Below are 19,196 nucleotides of genomic sequence, written 5' to 3'. Positions count from 1 at the left end.
CTTGGAAACACTGCTTTCAATGTGAAGCACAAACCTACATGGTAGAAAGAACATATTCACAGCAACGTAAGATACAACTTCTAACATGAAAAGGGAGGCTATAAAGTTAAGGTAGAAACATTTGTTACAGATTTCGGTTGACATAAGTGTACACAAAAAGCCTAAACCGCTATTCTGAAAGTTTCTATCTTGACATTAATCTGAAGTCATTGAGCTTTGCACATAATTCCTATGTAGAAAGGGTATCAAACTGTCTTCAAATTGGAGCTCTGCCAAAGCGCAATAAAAAAACTGCTTCAAAAATTCCATAGATGTCTTTGACACACAACTGTAAGGAATCTGTGTTAAACTGCCAACCACTTAAGAGGATTTTATATATAAACCCTTCTTAAATGGTTGGCAGCATAGATAGTTAGAAAGTTAATCTCTTTAGTTAAAATAACTTTTCAAAACAAACATCAAAGATGCAAAGCTACATTTTTATGGAGGTTGGCAAAGCAGGACTGGTGAGAGGGCAGGGCAGGGCAGGCTGAAGCACCATCCCGCCATGTCCAAGGCGAGCAGAACCTCAGGAGAGTTTGAAGGAAACTTTGGCAGGGGCTAAGTAATGCAAGAGCCCACTGCTTCTCCTACAGAGATGTGAACTTGGATGACAGAAGACAGGGTATGTGAGTGTCTCTCAGGGATAAGTCAGTGGAGTGTGTAAGTGGCAGCCAAGGTGATATGGTGCCGTGAACTCTCTCCAATGGTTCTGGGAAGTCCAAGGGAGTCATGGTCTATGAAGAATTAGTGTCCCTAACAAGAAGGGCTTCCATGGAGGAAATATGGACCATAGACAAGTGTGGAGAAAAGGACATTTCCAGATGCACATAAACTGAGCAAAGATCATTCCTAGAGAAACCATTTAGGACTTTTTCTTTAATGTATTTAGTACACTGTCAAGACCTAAAACTGAATTCTTCCAGAGATTTTTATTACTTATAATTTCTATTATCATTTACTTGAAAAGGGGATTTGGGAAGACTCCTCAAAGGCCTGTATAAACCATATCCTCATCACTACATACATCCTCCTTGTCAGATCCCTACAGAGGGTTCCCAGGGAGAACCTCAAATCCGCACTGGGGATCTCTCTCAAGTGAGTCACTAGAGGATGAATACACAGGCCCCTTTTCATGGTATGGGTTATACCACTAATCACTACAGCACAAATCAAAACTTTATCATAGTCTACTGAACTTTATATCACCGGAATCCTTTTTCTTTGCAAATGTCTACTAGAAGAGTCAAGTGACAAGGTGGAAGGAAGAAAAAAGTACCTGAACTGGGAGTAACCCCAGATAAGACACAGGCATAATGTGAACCTCCTAAATGCAAAGGAGCAACCAAATGATGAATACCATTCCTTGACTCAGTGTACTAAAATCTCATGGAAACAGACAACAAGGTGAATGTAAACTTGGTTAAATAGAATTTGGGACTAATTCCAGGCCTCCTTGAAAAAAAACCAGGAAGAATGGTCTATAAAATGTGAGGGAAACAATAACCAAAACCAGTCATTTTAAAGAGAGTAAAGAGCTGTAAAACACAATTACACCATCACAGTTAAGCAGAGAAAATACAGGATAAGTGGCTACTGCCAATTTACGGATGTGCTCACAGTTCTAAAAAGTACCAGGTCTTGAGCTTTCAAAATTTCAATGGATTAAGAACAATTGTTCTACATGGAGAGAAAATTGGGGGAAAACGGAAGAAAATTTATATTCAAAAAGGTTCATATTAAGAATTATTGTTTTATATTTCTCTTAAAGATTGGCGCCTGAGCTAACAACTGTTGCCAATCTTCTTTTTTTTTCTGCTTTTTCTCCCCAAATGCCCCCAGTACTTAGTTGTATACTTAGTTGTGGGTCCTTCTAGTTGTGGCATGTGGGACACCGTCTCAGCATGGCCTGATGAGCAGTGCCATGTCCCGCCTGTCCGTGCCCAGGATCCGAATCAGCAAAACCCTGGAGCGCGTGAACTTAACCACTCGGCCACAGGGCCGGCCCCTCTATTTCTCTTCTTAATAGTAGATGAGAGAAACTATTTCCTATCTCCTATAGTCTAAGCAACGCCAGATGACAAGACCAGCTTCTTGGTAGAGGGAGGAAGACAGAGAAACCATGACAAGCACACTGACCCCCTGTAAATGCAACCAAGAGAATCAGGGAACGTCAGTTCTGGAGAGAGAACCTGATTGCATAGTCCAATCCCTTGTGAGTTTTTTCCCTCAGGAAACAGAGATTTTTTTTTTAAGATTATGCTGAAAAGCTATATTTTAAAAGGCACTAATTTTAATCGCTATCTACCAAACTGACTACTATTTCCCTATTCTTATTCTTATGGAAAAAAACTTTCTTAACTCAATAGTTAAAAGACAAGAGCAATAAAAACACAAGACCCTTCTATAGAGCCAGACTTACCTGGTTCAGTTGCAAAGATTGCCCTACGTGCCTTCCCACCCACCTGTGTTTGGCATCCTCTTCTCCCTCCAGAAATCCCCTTGCCCTCATCCACCCTTCTTCCTCCAGGCATCACCCCTGGGTGCCATTTACACAAAATCTTCTAGCTCATGAGGCTAGAAACCCCCTTAGTTGCTAACCCATGCTACCTTTCCCAAGGAATGCATAGGTTTCCATAATGTACTTGTTAAAGAGAAGAAAGTCTTTAAGACCCACACAGCTCTTTAATTGCGGTTCTGAATCATGTAATAAGCATAAGGAAGATATTTTTGAATAAAGAGGGCTTTCCTTCTTTTCTCTAATTGTATCATTTAAGCAGCCACCTCCTCCACCTACTTGTAAGACCAACACTGCATCTGTATTTCCTTAAAAGGCAATATTTACCTATTAGACAAAGTGCTGCTTTCCACGTGGTAAGGTTTTCTTTTCGCTGACCTTGAAGGGGAACGATCCAAAAGTCTCTGGGTTTGAAATGTAGGGTGATTCAAACACTGTTCTGTCAAGTATCTGTCAGCTGGGTCCAACTTCAGTAAATTCTTGGGAAATAAAATTAGGATTGGAAAGATCATTACAAAGTTAAATTTAAATTGTAATAAAAACCTTATTTCTTTTTCTTATAAAAGAAATGCATGGTCATTGCAGAATATCTAGCAAACACAGTTTAGTCCAAAACATTTTTTTAAAAGGGCCATCTAAATCACCCGTAGTCTTCCCATTGTTGTCCTCTAGGGATAGGACCTCTCAGCCCTTTTTCGATTATCATATACACATATTTTCTTTTACAAAATCTGGTTTTTATTATACACACGACTTTTGTACTTTTCGTCTACTAATCAAAACATTTTTTACAACATAAACATTTTAAATATATTTTTAAATAAGTATGTATTCACATGAAAGAATATACATTCTTCATCTTTCTCTTGTCCCCCCTCTCTGGAGGCAGCCCACGTTACCAGTTTCTTGTGCCTCCTTTCACAGATACTTTATACACATTTTTATCTGCTTTTATTTTACCCAAACAGTAGCGTGCACACAATGGCCTGCACTTAGCTTTCTTTCCACTGGTCATGGATCATAAGAGATCATTCCATATCAGTAAAGAGCTTCAACCCTATGTCTGTACCTTAGGCTGTTTTTAGCAATTCCCTAATGATAAACGTTTCAGTTGTTTCCCTTCTTTTATTATTATGAACAATGCTGCAACAAATAACTTTACAATACTTTTTAAATGATCATGTAGAAGTTTGTGGTGTGAATATACCATGGTTTATTTAACCAGTTTCCTACTGTTGGACATTTAGATGGCTGCCACTTTTCACTATTATAATTAATGCTGTGATGAACACCTAAAACATCTGCATACATCCATGGTCCCTTTTATAAGATAAACTCCTAGAGATGGAACTGGTAGGCATGCAAACTTTTAAGGATTATTTTCTATGTGTCGCCAAATTACCCCCTAGGAACATTGTCTCAAATGAGACTCCCTTCAGCACTTGAGAGTCTGCCAATTTCCTGGCACCTTCATCAACAATAGGCATTATTGTACTTTTCAGTATTTATAAATTATTTAAAAAATGGTATCTCACAGCTGTTTTAATTCACATCTTTTATTACTAGTGAGGTTGAATATTTTTTGTTTATTGGTTACTTATATTCCTTCTTATTTTTCTGTTTGTGTATCTGTTCTAATTTATTTCTAAATGTTGTTTATTCATTAAGGTACTAATCCTTTTATGCTGCACATATTAGATTTTTTACAACTAAAATGTTTTCTTCTAATATTATTTATCTAAGTAATTGGACAAGATTTTAAAAGGTGAATCATTATTAAAATTAATTGTTATTGAAAAATTAAGCAAATATATAAAGAAACATAACCTAACACAATGCAATAGATCACACTGAAATTTGCTTTTTGAGTGATGGACATTCTCCCTCAGAGAAAGGAAGAAGGGTGAAATTCCAGCATTCCCAAATCCATCTCTAGCTCACTTTCATTGGTTTTGCCCACAGTTAATCTCTTTGTGATCCACTGTTGAACACTAAGAACACACCTAGATTTGTTACCAATACCACCTTCAACCTAGCGCCACAGAAAATCTGAATTCTGATCCTATCATATACTGAAACATTCACTTGGAGTCAAAAGATTCCAGTAACCCAAGCCACTGCTTATTGCAAGTGGATTTACATTTGTGTTGACTCAGACACCTCTAAAATTATCCCAATTCTTTCTTCTTAGAAAATAAAAACTGTAGAGATATATAAAATGGTTTTGGTCTCACTGGCTGTTAAAACAGTTAACATCAAAATGGTTTTACTATATAATACTAGTTAAAAACAAAGGAAAGTCAGCCCCTGAGTAGTATTTTAAATTAGTAGTACATAAGACCTTTCAGAAGCCAAATATCTACTAGCTTTAAAGAGCTATTTTAATTTAAGATGTTACTGCACATACAAAGAACTGTTTTTATGTTTATGAATACAGCTGTTAATTTTCAAATTACTTGGAAAGATGAAGTCATTATGAGGAAAGTACAAAACTTACTGAGTAAAGAGTTTCAAAATTCAGTATGCGGGAGGAAAAACAACATTATTATCGTTTTTTTTTTCCTACCCAAACAGAGCCCATATAATTATTGTAACTGTTCTTTATTAGGGACTTGGATTAATTCTGGCAACTTGTATCCCCACCAAAATGACTGATATGTATAAACAGATGCAGGATGAGATGGCCATTTCAGGCACTTATATATGGACAAAATTATCAAATCTGCTTTAGGGAATGGCATAGAGAATATATTTCATCATGATAGGATAAATGGTGTTATTTATTTTTCAAATTTATTCTCAAAAATAGCTAAAAGACAAAAGGAATAATTCTATTTATATAAGATTCAATGATAACAAGGCAATATTAATCTTTGGTGATAGAAGTCAGAATTGTGGTTTCCAGGAGTGGGGAGTGGCAGGGGTGTACAGCTTGGGATGGGGTCATGAGGAGACTTCTGGTGTGCTAATAAGTGTGTATATCTCAATCTGGTGGGGTTACACAGATATGTTTACATTATAAAAATTAACTGAGATGTACACATAATTTGTATGAATATACATTTCAATGAGAACATTTATTTAACGTCAAAGAAATTTAAGGGTAAATATATTAAAGGAATAGGAATTAGACTGTATAACTTCCAAAATGGTATAAATGCAGAAAGATTCAGATTATCTTTGTACCTTTATCTGTGCTAGATTTTACCAGGTACCACACTGACATTTGCTAATTATATTTGGTAATAATTTAACAAAAAAAGTTCAATTATTTTTAACCAAAAAAAGATAAAAGGCAGGAAACATGAAATTGTATTTAATTCAGTTCTTCTACTTTATTCTATTTACATTTTAAAAGTTACCAAATAATTAAGGCCCTGATAAATAAATATTGATTGCATGAAAGAACATATTGACACAACCCAACTGATTTAAAAGATAATTTATGCCTAATTAACCTGAAAGAGCCTTGAGGGTTCTTTTTTTAATAGCATCTCTCAATCTGTGTTCAGAAGAATGCTAGTGCTGTAGAGTTTTATAAAATAAAAAAAAAGTATTCAGTATTTAATTAAATTTGGGAAATGTTGAATGAGACAAAAATGCTTCTTTACTGCGGGATTTCTGAAAGCCTTTAGAGGTTAATGAATATTGTGAATCTCTACGAGAGGTTATATGGTACGTGGCCTTTCCCAAAGCTGTGCCTCCCTCCCCCACCTCTGCCCCCACACCTATTTACACAGTGTTCCTTGGAACACAGATTAACACAGTTTAAAGCACAGCAAAGTTCTGCGAGTGCTGCTCGGCAATTTCCAACTGTGCTAAGTATGCCTTTAAAGGCTCTGTGCACAGTGTAGCGTTTCTGATTTTGATGGCTGGCTGATTGGGCAGAAAATAAAATCGATCTATTAACAAGCGGGTTCTGAAGGTCCACTATCAAACAACCAGCACTTGCTGATGCATGGCTGGCGGCCATGAAAGCTGGGGAAACATGAGAGAATAGTTCTCATTCAAGGGGCTGACGGTACACTGCGAAAGAAAAACTTGAAGAGAAAATGGTGAGCATGTTTTCGTAGTCCAGAGCAGGAAGATGCGGACGGGGGCACTAGCAGGAAGAGGAGCGCACAGGCATGCTAGTGGCAGTGCTCCTGCTGTGTCAAAAGAGCCAGAAAGAGCCCATCTGTCTTGGAGAGAAGCAGCCAAGTCAGAAAAAGAGCAGAATTAGGTTCACTGATAAAAATAATCTTATGGGAAGCCTTAAATAAGAAATGTTAGAATCTCTTCTTTCAACATTCGTCTTCAGATTTGTTTTAAAACTTTATGCCTGAGCAGCTCTTCAGGGGTGAATAAATTTTTTTATTATTTAGTTATTTATATTTAGATTGTTATTCTGTCCATTTTAAGAATATAATTTAGATATCTCACAGTCTTATGTAGATGGAATGTTACAATATCAGATACTGTGGCAATTTTAAATAAATTACATGCCTTTTAACATGACATAGCCCCCCATTATTCACCATTATACATATATTAACAAAATATTTCATTCATAAAAGCAGGCTATGGTCACATGTAGACACAAGAGAACCCACAAACCAAAAGACATTTTATACAGACAACATCAACTTATCCCACCTTCATTAAGTCAAGTAAAACGCTATTTAAAATTCCAAGGTATCTTCTCTCCAATGACTGAGGATGGTTAACAGCTGGAAACTGCAAGAACAACATGACAGAAATGTCAGCACACGGGGAAGGGTGTTTGTGTGCATGTGCTGTGAGTGTAGAAGATGGTAGCTGATGACTGGAAGTTATTGCCCTAGTACCAATCCAAGTCAAATTTATTCCATATGTATATTACTTTTGGTGTCTATCTATTTGAGTTATAGATTGATAGGACTGCATATTAAATAACAGGAAAACTCACATGTGAAAGATGATGCTTAAATCTAGTCAGACAATACTGAATGAAGCATATAAAACAAACCAAAATATAAAAATTTGAAACTCCATTTACACAGTTTACACAGCATTATCTACCTATATAGACAATCCAGTTATAATACAGTTTATACAGAATTTGTCTGCTCATATAGATAATTCTTAAGCCTTTTTCACAATAACATTACCATTTACTTCTGAAAATTAGAGAAGTGAAAAAAAAAAAAGGCAGAGAGGGCAGTACTTGAAAGGCCACTGAAGTAGAAATAGTGAATTCAGGCACGTTCTATTATTGCTTTTAATATACTCTTTTAATGACCTGTTTTCAGCTGCTTCCTTTATGTAAGTTGGAACAGAAGGCAAACAGGCTCCCAAATTAACAAAGGCATTTTTAAATAAAATGAAGGGAAGAGGTCAGGTTTATTTAGAAACTCTATTCTTCCCTCTGCCAATTCACATTTCATAATATCTAAGTGCACAGTAAAGTGTTAGAGTCCAGGGCCATGCACTCCCTCCCAACGGGAGGGCTGCTTTGCTTTAAATATATATTTCCTTTATACCAACGTGACAGCATTTCGAAGTACTGAAATCCTTGAAGATGCTAAATAAGTGGATGGGGGGACAACCTATGGAGGAAAATTCAAACAAGGTATCTGAAGAGTGATTATGACATCATCCCCACACTGTGCCAGGTATGGCAGGAGATACAGAATATGGGTAAGACCTAAAGCTCATAGTTAAGCAATCCACAGTGTGACTGGGAAAGCAATCAGTACTAAACTGTGCAGCTGTAAATTCTAATCAAAGCTCAGAGAAAGGAGAGACCACGGTAGTTTGCAGCTGTAGAAGAAAGAATCTATAGATAATATTCGAACTAGTTTTTAAAAGCTAAGAAAAACATGAGGACAGAGAAAAGTAGGACAGCACCTTCTAGATAGAGGAAGCAGAAGGAATAAAATGAACTTAACAGAGACACACAGGCAATAATCTAAAACTGATTTCTGAGGGAAGTGATGCTATGTGAGGCATTTTAGCAATTATTCTTCTTCTTATTTTAGAGATGAGGAAGGTGATGATCAGAAAGTTCAAATAACTGGTTCAAGGCAAGTTACATAATCAAAAAGCAGTAGAACTAGTATTTGCACCCAGGTCTGTGATCTAAACCCACACTCTTTCTAAACCCAGGTGCCTCTCCTAAGGGAGGTAGAGAGGTGCCTTTGGATATTGTTGGAGCATTAGATATCAGCCCAAAGAGAGAGACACCTGTCATGCTGTGATAAAGAACTCTATACCAGCACATTTTAATTAATATTATGCTTATGAGGTCTATCTTATGCTACCAGATAGCCCCTCCTTTTTATTTTTTCAGAAGTAACATTTCATTGATAAAAAAAATTAATGCTGAAAGTCAGAAGGTATTAGAAATAGTATGATAAAAAATGACCAAGCAAACTCCTAACTTAAAAAAATTAATTTGTGTGCTTTTGAATGAAAGTCACCATTCTAATATGAGATCATTCAACAAGTAACCAAAACTCAAGCACAGAAGTTTAAAGTATATCCTAATCACTAGTTTGTTTGTTTGTTTCCTTTCTTTCTTTCCTAATCACTTGGCCAATACAATACAATGAGGGTGCCTCTTCACCCCAGCACTCACTGTGTATCAGCACTGGTCTGGGGCATTTTATGTATATTAAAACATTTAATCGACACGACAACCCCATCAGGTAGAATCTGTTATCATCATTTAACACAGGAAGAAACAGAGACACAAGAAACTTGCCCTAGGTCATTCAAGTAGTAAATATGGAGCCAGGCTTTGAACCCCAGCAGTTCAACCCCCGAGTCTATGCCCTATACTCTGGGACAGCATTTGTTACTTTTTCAAAACGATGCATACCATTAGAGCAGCATCTTGTTGATTTTCCAATCTCTACACAACTGAATCAAAATGCAAGTAGCACTGGACTGGTTACCGGTGAGCCCGCGTCTCACAGCAGTTGCACTTCACACCCCCCATATGCTTAGCTATCCGTCACAGACATTCTCGAGTAAAATGATAAAAAAGGACGTTTCCCTCAGCTATGTTGCTAAACCTCCAAAAAGATTAAACTAATTTAGTTAAGACACCACAAACACTTTCAGACTAAAATGTAAAAATATTAAGGTTTATAAAAATCAAGGTGTCATGGAAGCAGCAGTTTCTCTGAAGGGTATCTCCAAGCAGCAGCACCGTGTGCTGTCTAGCACTTTACACATAACACTGTTGAGTGAGGAGGGCTGTGAACAAACAGGACCAGAGACGAATGAGGACAAGGCAGCCTTCGTGCGGCCTATCTAATCCAAATGCTGCTCATTCTTCAATATCCATTTCAAATCTCGAATTCTCCAAAAATCTTTCTCTAGTGAATCCAGCCAACTATGATTTCTAACCTTCCAGAATGGTTAACTCTCTCTTGGTCTCAGTCATATTGAGATGTATTAGAAAACAGTACAGTGTAGGAAAAAATGCAGTACTTTATTATGTGCCACACTTTCTTATAAACTGTACTGTTTTCTAATTATCTCATGCACAAAAGTCTCAATTCTTCAGCTAGTTCATAAGTTCTTCAGTTATTCTGGCAGATCTGTTTACACTCTCTTCAGAGAATCCAGCCTAGAGCCTCTTTAACCAGGCAAAGAACAAGGCAGCCAGCAGACCAAACTTGATGTTCCAGGTCAAATAGTCAATCATTCAACACTATTCAACCTAACAAGCACTGTTCCAGGTGTGCTAATATAACGGCGAACACGATCTTCATTTCTTCAAGGAATTCGCTAGTCCAGTGAGGATACATACTTGCAAACAGCTATTTAAAAGAGACTACAGTGAGAGCTACAAAAGAGGTATGACCAGAGTGTTATCCAAGCACAGAAGAGGCAGTCACCCATCCCCCCTGGAGAAGTCTAGAAGGGCTTCGAGAAGGGCAGACTTTTGACCTGAGCCTGGGGGAGGGAGGAGGAAGAGCTTTCCAGGAAGTGGGGTGAGTATTGGGAGAATTATAGAAATAAAAATGCAACATGGTGGAAGCAATGTGTCAAGGAAATGGGATGAAGTTCGACGTGGCTGCAGAGTAGGGGGCAGGGGGTGGGAATGGGTGGGAGAAAAGGCTGGAGGACTAGGAGCAAGGAGTTTTTAATGCTATCCTAAGGAGTTTCAACTTAGCAATCCTGGAGAGGTTTTCAACACAAAGGAGATCGAACTAAATGTGCAGTTTGTGGAAAAATCATTCTAAAAGCAATGTGAATAGACTGAAGTGAAGAGAGCAAGTTGGAGAGATTGGTTTGGCAGCGGTTATCAACAGTTCAGGTAAAAGGTGATAAGACTGAAAGAAGCGGGGCCGGCCCGGTGGCCCAGCGGTTAAGTGCGCACATTCTGCTTTGGCGGCCTGGGGTTCCCCGGTTCAGATCCTGGGTGTGGACATGGCACCGCTTGGCACACCATGCTGTGGCAGGCGTCCCACATATAAAGTAGAGGAAGGTGGGCTTGGATGTTAGCTCAGGGCCAGTCTTCCTCAGCAAAAAGAGGAGGATTGGCAGCAGTTAGCTCAGGGCTAATCTTCCTCAAAAAAATAAATAAATAAAGAGTGAAAGAAGCATTAGAGACGGAGAAGGGAAATATGGTTGCGCTTGAGTGGTAACAATACAGATTGGTTCAAGTGATTATTCAAATATTCATTGAGTCTCTACTAGACATGCTGGGCTCTGTGTCAGATGCTGGAAATACAGTGAGAAAATAGATGATTTCTAATAGTTAATAATTAACAAGTAAATAAACAATCACATACTATGATAAGTGCTATGATGGAAAAAAGAAGAGTGCTATAAGAGAGACCAAGAAGGAGGTGCAGGCAGTACGTTGGGGGGTCAGAAAGAGGGGGCATTCTTGGAGCTGAGATTTACAAAATGAGATGGGGCCACACAAGGGAAGTGCCTTCCTGGGAGAGGGAGCCACAAGTCCCAAATTCATGAAGCTGGAAAAACCTTGGAATGTTTATGGAAATCAAAGAAAAAGAAAGGCAAGTGTGGTGAGAATTTAGAGCAAGGGGGGAATGGAGAGGAGTATGAACTGAGGTGAGGGAGCTAGAGGGCCCAGAACAGGGAAGGTCTGATGGGAAGGAGTTTGGATGTAGTCTCAGTAAAACAGGAATTCATTAATTATGACTAACTTCATTTCTGAATAGAATTGATTTTCCTTTCTGCTGGACTGAGGGCAAGTCCTATTTAGTGTCCTATTTGCAGCAACTAGTATGACAGATGCTCAATAACTGCTGAACCATTTGCACCCTAATTAATGGTCATAATTTGGCTAATTTTTGGCTTACAAAGGCAAAATTAAAGGAGAAAAGAGAAACTTGCCTGAGATAACTCAGAGAGATTTGGAAGAGAGAGAAAGCAGGAAGGAGATGAAAGAGAAACTGTTTGCACTTCTGTTCATTCATTTCTTCCAGACTCACTGAGCCGAGCAGGTACTGTGTTAGGCACTCACGTGTGAGGAGGGGTGCTCATCAAAGTGAAATGAACTGAGGTCCAGCAAGTCAAAAACATAACAAAGTGCTTTGCAAACGTCAAGGAAACATGGTTGGAGAATTACGCATTTAAGAGAAAGAAAGGAAGTGGTGGTGAGCTTATTTTACAGTTCCCACAATGGCCACCAATTGGCATGTTGGCCCAAACAGGGTAGTTGAAAACTAAAAAAGTAGCTTTTAGGGTAGATGGAAGAGAGAAGCAGCCGATAACTGGCCACTCCAATAAGGTGCCTCTGCAAGTTGGTTGTCCCTCATTTGGGAAACGTTTATACTTTAAGAGCCTTTTTAGCATATTCTCAGAAAATAAGTTTTGTACAAAGTTAGCAAGTCTAGGAAACGCTGCCCAAGACAATACATTAGTTTGAAAAGAAGATTTGATGTTTCACTGTCAATGGACAAGAAATACCTGCTAGAACAGCACCTTTAAATCTGCGAATGCAAGTACTCAGTCTTCCTCAAACCACTACGAATACGTTTGTTCAAACAAGCAGCAGCTGTTTACACATTTTTCTATCTTTTGGGGATGCTTAATATTTTGGATAAAGAAACATTCAGAGATGACCAAAGTTTAGAATATAATAATACATATGCCAGAAAAGATTTTGAAAAATTGGAACTTAAAAATTAGGAAAAACATTAGCAGCTCTCATTTTCAAATTCAGACCACTTTATAAAATTCACAAATACGATTCAAAATATAATACGATTCAAAAATAAAATATTCTAACAGGGATGGTAAACAGTGTAATGGAAAAGGGAATAGTATTTGATGGATAGCTTAGCATTCCATTGTGCAATGAACAATAATTTAAATACTGCTGTATTGATTCCATTTGGGGTTTTAGCAAAGCCTCTTACCCGGAGCCCGTGGAAGCGAGGATTACTGTAGAAGAGTTTCATCTGCTCAGATGGAAGTGGTCCTAGCACCTTCTGAATAGTAAAAAGTTGGTCAATTTCGCTTTCTCCAGGAAACAAAGGCTGTCCATCACTAAGCTCCCCAAGAATACAGCCCACCGACCACATATCCACAGACTTTCCATAGGGAGCCCTGAAAAGCAAGGGGAGAGATTTTCTTGGCAACTAAAGAAATATGTTTTAAAAATTTCCAAATTATTTTGATCAGGTTCATGATTTAAAGCATACTTGTGTATTTAAGGAATTAAAAAGTGTCATGTGGACAAAAGTGAAGTTGCAAAAAAAAGGAATTATGGATATCCAAGTAAAAATTCAGAACACAAGTGAATAAATCTATGCTAATAAACCCATCAGTTTAGTAACAATTTAGTGAGTATACACTGATTTGAAAACTAGTCACATGCAGGCATATTTTGAACATGAATGGCTTAATAAACCCTAATACAGCACAAATATCTGATGAGTTAACACCTCACTTGGGGAATGAAATGCTCCCAGGAAATGTATTTCTAGGTAATTATCCTTTAAGCTCTCTAAATGTCAACAAGTTACATCTTATCCATTTTTGAGTTCAGTCTATTAAAATGTACTACTGACTTATGTGTCTTCTTAAACAAACACTGAATATTATTTAACCTCTAATTGCATAGAGTCACAATTTGTAATAGCTAAGATTGTGCTAAAAACTCTATTGGATTATTTACCTGAATCTATTTGTACCCTATGTATGTGGGGCTTTACGACAGCTATTTCCCTCTAAGCATTTTTCCACTTACTTAGGGGTTTATAGCTCTCTTCTAGGATCTGAGTTTACCAGAGGGCTTTAGGAATCTTACTGTCATTAATAAATGTAGGCTATGCACAAAAACCTAGGTATCCCCCCAAAAGCTTTATATGTATACCCCAATGTCTATAGCCTTAAGTCAAATTATGCATGGCAGACTAAGAAACCATATTTTCTTTAGTTTCAAACACAATCAAAGCTTTAAGAAGGAAAAGCCAAAAATAAAATACTTGAAAAAAACATGGGATGAAATTCTAGAATGCCATAATGATATAGTAGTAATATAAAACTTTTAATAAGTACTCTAAAGCACTATTAATACAGAATATATTTCTAGGATAATAAATCATTGTAACAACAAATCAGTATTTTATTTATCTCATTTTCTTCCCACAAAAACCTAAGAATCATATTAGGAAACTTCATTTAGATTTTGTTGGTAGCTTGTGGAGGAGGGAAGGATACTGATCTTTCTTCCATACAAGTATGCGAGCGAGAAAAGTGCTAGATGGAAAAACCAATGGAAAATCTCCACATACCCACTGTGAGCTATTTTTTCTTTTGTCCACTGATTTGAATAATTTATGCAGCTGGAACTATTTTGAATGTCAAGGACAAAGTCTTGAGAATGTACAAAAATGTAAATTTTTAATGTTAATCAAATAACTGATTTCAATGGGATTTTTACACAAATAATATGGTTCTTCAACCAGTACTTGACAACCGTTTAACTGGCAATATTCAATTTGGCTCAAATTAGTTGGAGTCCCCATCTACTTTGGTTGCTCCCACATATCTCTAAACATAACCTCAGTTTTCCGATAGGTATTATTAGGCAGCAAATACTCTCTGAAGTTTCACAATAAAGTTATTCTCAGAATTAATTTCCTGGGGCCATCTTATAGACAAAACCATATTACAACAAGTCTTTCTACCATACTTGAATCCTTGGATGGGGTTCTAAGAATCATCTACTTCATACCCATCTCTTCTTTGGCAAATTCTGTCCAGTAAACTCAAATTCCAATCCCTCCCAAAAGAAAATGGACTATGCATCACAGTGAGTCTAAACAGAGGTACACAGAAGAAGAAACACAGACAGACACAAAAGAAAATCAATTCTAAGTCCAAGTTTAAAAATGAGCATAGAAATTCTAAAATCTATCCGCACAAAGAGAAATAACAATGTGACTAACCACCATTTGTTTCCCAGGATAAAGTGCAAGCTTTTGATCTCAAAAAATAATAAAGCTTTCAATAACTGACACCAATAATTCTTATAGACTCTAGGTTAGCAATGAATCAAGGATTACCGCCAAATGGTTGGTGGACACTGGGAAATCAATTGCTAACATCAAAATAAACCCTCAGTAAGTAACTTAAACATACAGACATCACGATTTTCAGAAGAAATACAGAAATTGATATTTCTATTATATAAAAAGTATCTTTTAAAAATCAAATTTCTCATGTCCCCCAGATACATGTATGGCACACTGAAGAAAAGAGATGAAACCTACAATTTGTGCACTGGTCATCATTACTACAATAATTCATCTAATTTTATTTGTAGAGTGTGCCTTCTTTCTCCATTCTTAGATGGTCCCAAAGAAGGAAATACAAACTAGGGAAAATAAGAAAATACTACAACTAGGGTAGGTTGAGAATTATTAATGAAACTATGTGATGGAAATCAAGATTATAAGCTCCTTCTTAGGATCTAAAGTTAAAATGTATTAAAAAGAAGAACCTTATCAGAAGACTCTTTTCTGGTATTGACAGATGAATGAAACAGCATTGAAAGTAGAAGGATAGGCACAAAGTGGATGGACATGGAGGTGTTGGTGAGAAAAATATCAATGCAGTGCTAGTTTGAATGGCCATTTATCATCAAAGAGAATTTACACTGTTCAGAAGAAGAATGGTAATTGGTTCAATATTTACACCGTGTGTCTAGCAAAGTGGCTGAACATAAGAGATACTCTATAAGTAATTGTTGAATGAAAGAACGAACAAACGAACAGATAAGCCATAACGTCAAATTCTGTGGACATCCACATTCTTAATGTGGAAGATTATTAGCAAAGATGGCAGCAATAATTCACCCCATTTCTGTACACCTGCCACTCCACCCATCAAGAGGTCTAATTTATTTCTCTGTCCCTTAGCCCTTAGATCAGGGGTTAGCCAAATTACACACTTTGGCCAATGATGCAAAAGTCAGGCAAACAGAGGCTTGAAAACCACCTTTGCTTTGGGGTTTGCCCTCTTGCTCAGGGAATTCGTCTGCTATCGCATGAAGAAACTCGGACTAACCTACTGGAGGATGAGGCCCCATAGAACAGAGATGATCTGTCCCAGCTGAGATTCCCTAAACCACCTAGCCTCCAGATGACCTGCTGACTGACTGTAGCTACAGGAGTGACTGCGAGCGAGACCAGCAGAAGAATCATCCAGCTGAACTCAAATTGCTGACTCCCTCAAACTGCTGGCACCCAAAATCATGGCAAATAAAATGGTGCTTGTTTTATGCCATTAAGTCTTTAGGTACTTTATTACACTACAATAGGTAACTGGCATTTAATGAACTGAAGTTATCATCTTCCATAGATGATCCCAAAGGTAATGATACAGGATCAGCTGGTGTCTAGATGTCATTCTATTTAGGGAAGACAACTTACCCAAGCAAGAGTTCTGGGGACCGATACCATCTGGTGGCCACATATTCTGTATAATTAGCATTATTGCCTTCTGATAGATTCCGAGCAAAACCTGAAAGATAGCAAAGTGCAAAGGTGTAATTTTGAAAAAGAAATAATTTCATGTTGGCAAAATATTTCAGTGTTAATAATATCTTAAAGCAGTATCAAAAGAACATAATGACTGGTACTGAATGGGCTGTTATTTACTGAATGTGTCCTTGTTACTTAAAAAAGCTAGTCCATTGTTCATACACCAATTAAAATATACAATGTATTCACTACAAAACCAGTCTCTCCTCCAGGCTAAAGAAATTCATGTTTTCAAAGTCATCGCATGTTTTTATAAGCATTCAGAGCATACCCAATAAATGTAAATCTTAGGAACAAAATGAAATTTCCACAAGAGCCAGAAGTCAAAACCAAACTAGCATAGCACAGTCAGTCATTACTTCTGCTATGTGAGACTTACATAGTATTTGCGTATCTATTGTTGCTGATCAGTAAGTAAACAACTAATGGTTGGCAATGATGGAAACAAAGCAGGCCAAAATTATTTTCATCTCCTAATGTGACTGAGAAGCATATTAAGGAATCCTAATTACCTTATAGACTCTTATCATTACTCCCCACCCAACCCTTTCAAAAGGTTTTGGGGCCACAAAATAAACCAGCAGGTAAGTTAATTACCCATCTCACTCACCAAAAGCAATATGGGTTCATTGTGAATAGTTATAGAGAGCCAGAACATTAAAATTAGGGGTAAAAACTAAAGTGTATGTCAGTTTTAAAAAGCAGAAAACAGTGTTTCTTAAAATGGAAGAGTGAAAAACAAAAACAATCACAGCAAAAAACAAAACCCCTAAATTCAGTTAATCAATACTTCTTTGTAAGATATATTTTGAAGAAATATTCGTATTTTTGATTGGAGTTCTTCAAGCCAAACAAAGGAGCTACACACTCTGGGAGGGAAAACAATTAGGAAGTCCTCGTCGGGGATGCACAGAGCACAGAATGTCACATGTGGTACTGCCATGTGGAATTTCCTGACCATTTAAAATTGTTTTTTCTTTAAGAAACGATTCTAGACCAAGAACACTCTTTTCCTATTATTAACCACTCTACAGGCATCTCTTGTATTTGTAACTTGCTTTTACAAATTTCAATAACTTTGGAGCTTAAGCAGATCACCAACTCACAGAATCATGGATGCAGAGCAAAGGGACTACAAGGTGCACAAAAGCTCAGTATTTGGTGGGAATCACAATTACGGATAGGAAGTCAGAAATAGATATTGTTCCTGAAAATCGTAATGCTAAGGAAATGCTGAAAATGCCAAGATCAAAATCTTTCAGATACAGCATTCAGTATTTCCTTTTTATTCTTCTAAGCACTTCTTAAGATATTTAGGATACAGTAGGACTCTTCTTTGCAATATTCCTTATCATAATGTATGAGAAAATTAAGCCCCATAAAACATTTTTCCTCAGGCAAGCAAGTTCATAATATTCAAATTCTTTGAAAACAGCTACGTATGCTTCCAATTGCTACACTGGACAAAATCGGTCATCCTACAAAGTGAATTCTTAGAATGCTTCCACTTCTCACCTATGCAATCCATCCCCTAAGCATTAATCTAACTTCTGCTTAAGATAAGGAGATGTGTTCTCATTTATATGTGGAGGTCTACATTGTATTTGTGATTATATTTGAATATATGAAAAAATAACATTAAAAAAAGTCGTTACATTTCAGCATATGGATTAGGTAAAAGTATAATTTTAAAAATCGACCCATGACCTAAAACACCCAAATTTATAGTTTTAAAACTTTTCTGAATTATTTTAATTTAAATGTTTAATAGTGCTTAATAGAGTTTTATATCTATGGGAAACAATATACAATTTTCTACTAAGAGAGAATACAACTCAAAAATTTCCTTAAGTCATTATATTGCGAAGTCTTTTTCAAAGTGGTTCTGTATTCATTCATCTCAATTCATCTTGAATTTGTGTTTATTATTTTGGAGTTCTCTCTGATTAGACTGGAATGTGTTTGGTATTTAAACTGTTCTAGATGATAACTGGCCTTAGCAAGACAACATCTAAAAATAAAATCAGAAAATCAAAAAACAAAACAAAACAAAAACTTCCTTATACACTCAACTAGGAGCTGGAATATTATACATCAGTTACTAATCTCATTCACTGAACATTTAAATGGAAAAAATGGAATTGTTCTAAAAATATCTTTTGACCTTACAGATATATAACTATCGCATATACACAATACATATGTGTGTACTTACATAGGCATCTTTTCAGTGTTTGATTACACCTAAAACAATTTTTATCAACATTTAATTTTTTTTTTTTTTTTTTTTTTTTGCTGAGGAAGCTTCATCCTGAGCTAACATCAGTGCCAATCTTCCTCTGCTTTTTTGTACGTGGAAGCCCTCGACAGCATGGCTGGTGAGTGGAGTAGGTCCATGCCCAGGATCCAAACCCGTGAACCCGGGCCACCGAAGCAGGGCACATGGAACTTGAACCACTTGGCCATGAAGCTGGGCCATAAAAATTTTTTTTAAATATTTTTTTTATCCAACTCAAACCAGAAGGCCATAGTGGTATTTCCCAGAAAATTCTTTTTCTGGGGTCATTAAATGCTGGGCTTATGAATATATGCACATACACGTTTTTGCTTTGAATTCTCATTAAATAAATACTGCAAAA

At 36.9% G+C, this 19,196-nt stretch overlaps 1 protein-coding gene across 12 annotated transcripts in view; it reads right to left on the bottom strand.

The window, feature by feature from the left end:
* CDKL5 (cyclin dependent kinase like 5) overlaps positions 1-19,196 on the bottom strand; it is a 202,334-nt gene that overhangs the window by 47,939 nt on the left and 135,199 nt on the right. For all 12 annotated transcript variants that reach the window (XM_070258222.1, XM_070258224.1, XM_023633569.2 and 9 more), the window contains 4 exons: positions 16,447-16,537; positions 12,925-13,114; positions 7,193-7,273; positions 2,885-3,036 (listed from right to left, as the gene is read on the bottom strand). In XM_070258222.1, the coding sequence (XP_070114323.1) occupies positions 2,885-3,036; positions 7,193-7,273; positions 12,925-13,114; positions 16,447-16,537 (514 nt within the window). The remainder of the gene's footprint in view (positions 1-2,884; positions 3,037-7,192; positions 7,274-12,924; positions 13,115-16,446; positions 16,538-19,196) is intronic.

The sequence above is a fragment of the Equus caballus genome, chromosome X (genome assembly GCF_041296265.1).
Source record: "Equus caballus isolate H_3958 breed thoroughbred chromosome X, TB-T2T, whole genome shotgun sequence".
NCBI lineage: Eukaryota > Metazoa > Chordata > Mammalia > Perissodactyla > Equidae > Equus > Equus caballus.
The sequence above is the reverse complement of the archived record's forward strand: the minus strand, read 5'-3'. Positions and strand labels throughout refer to the sequence as shown.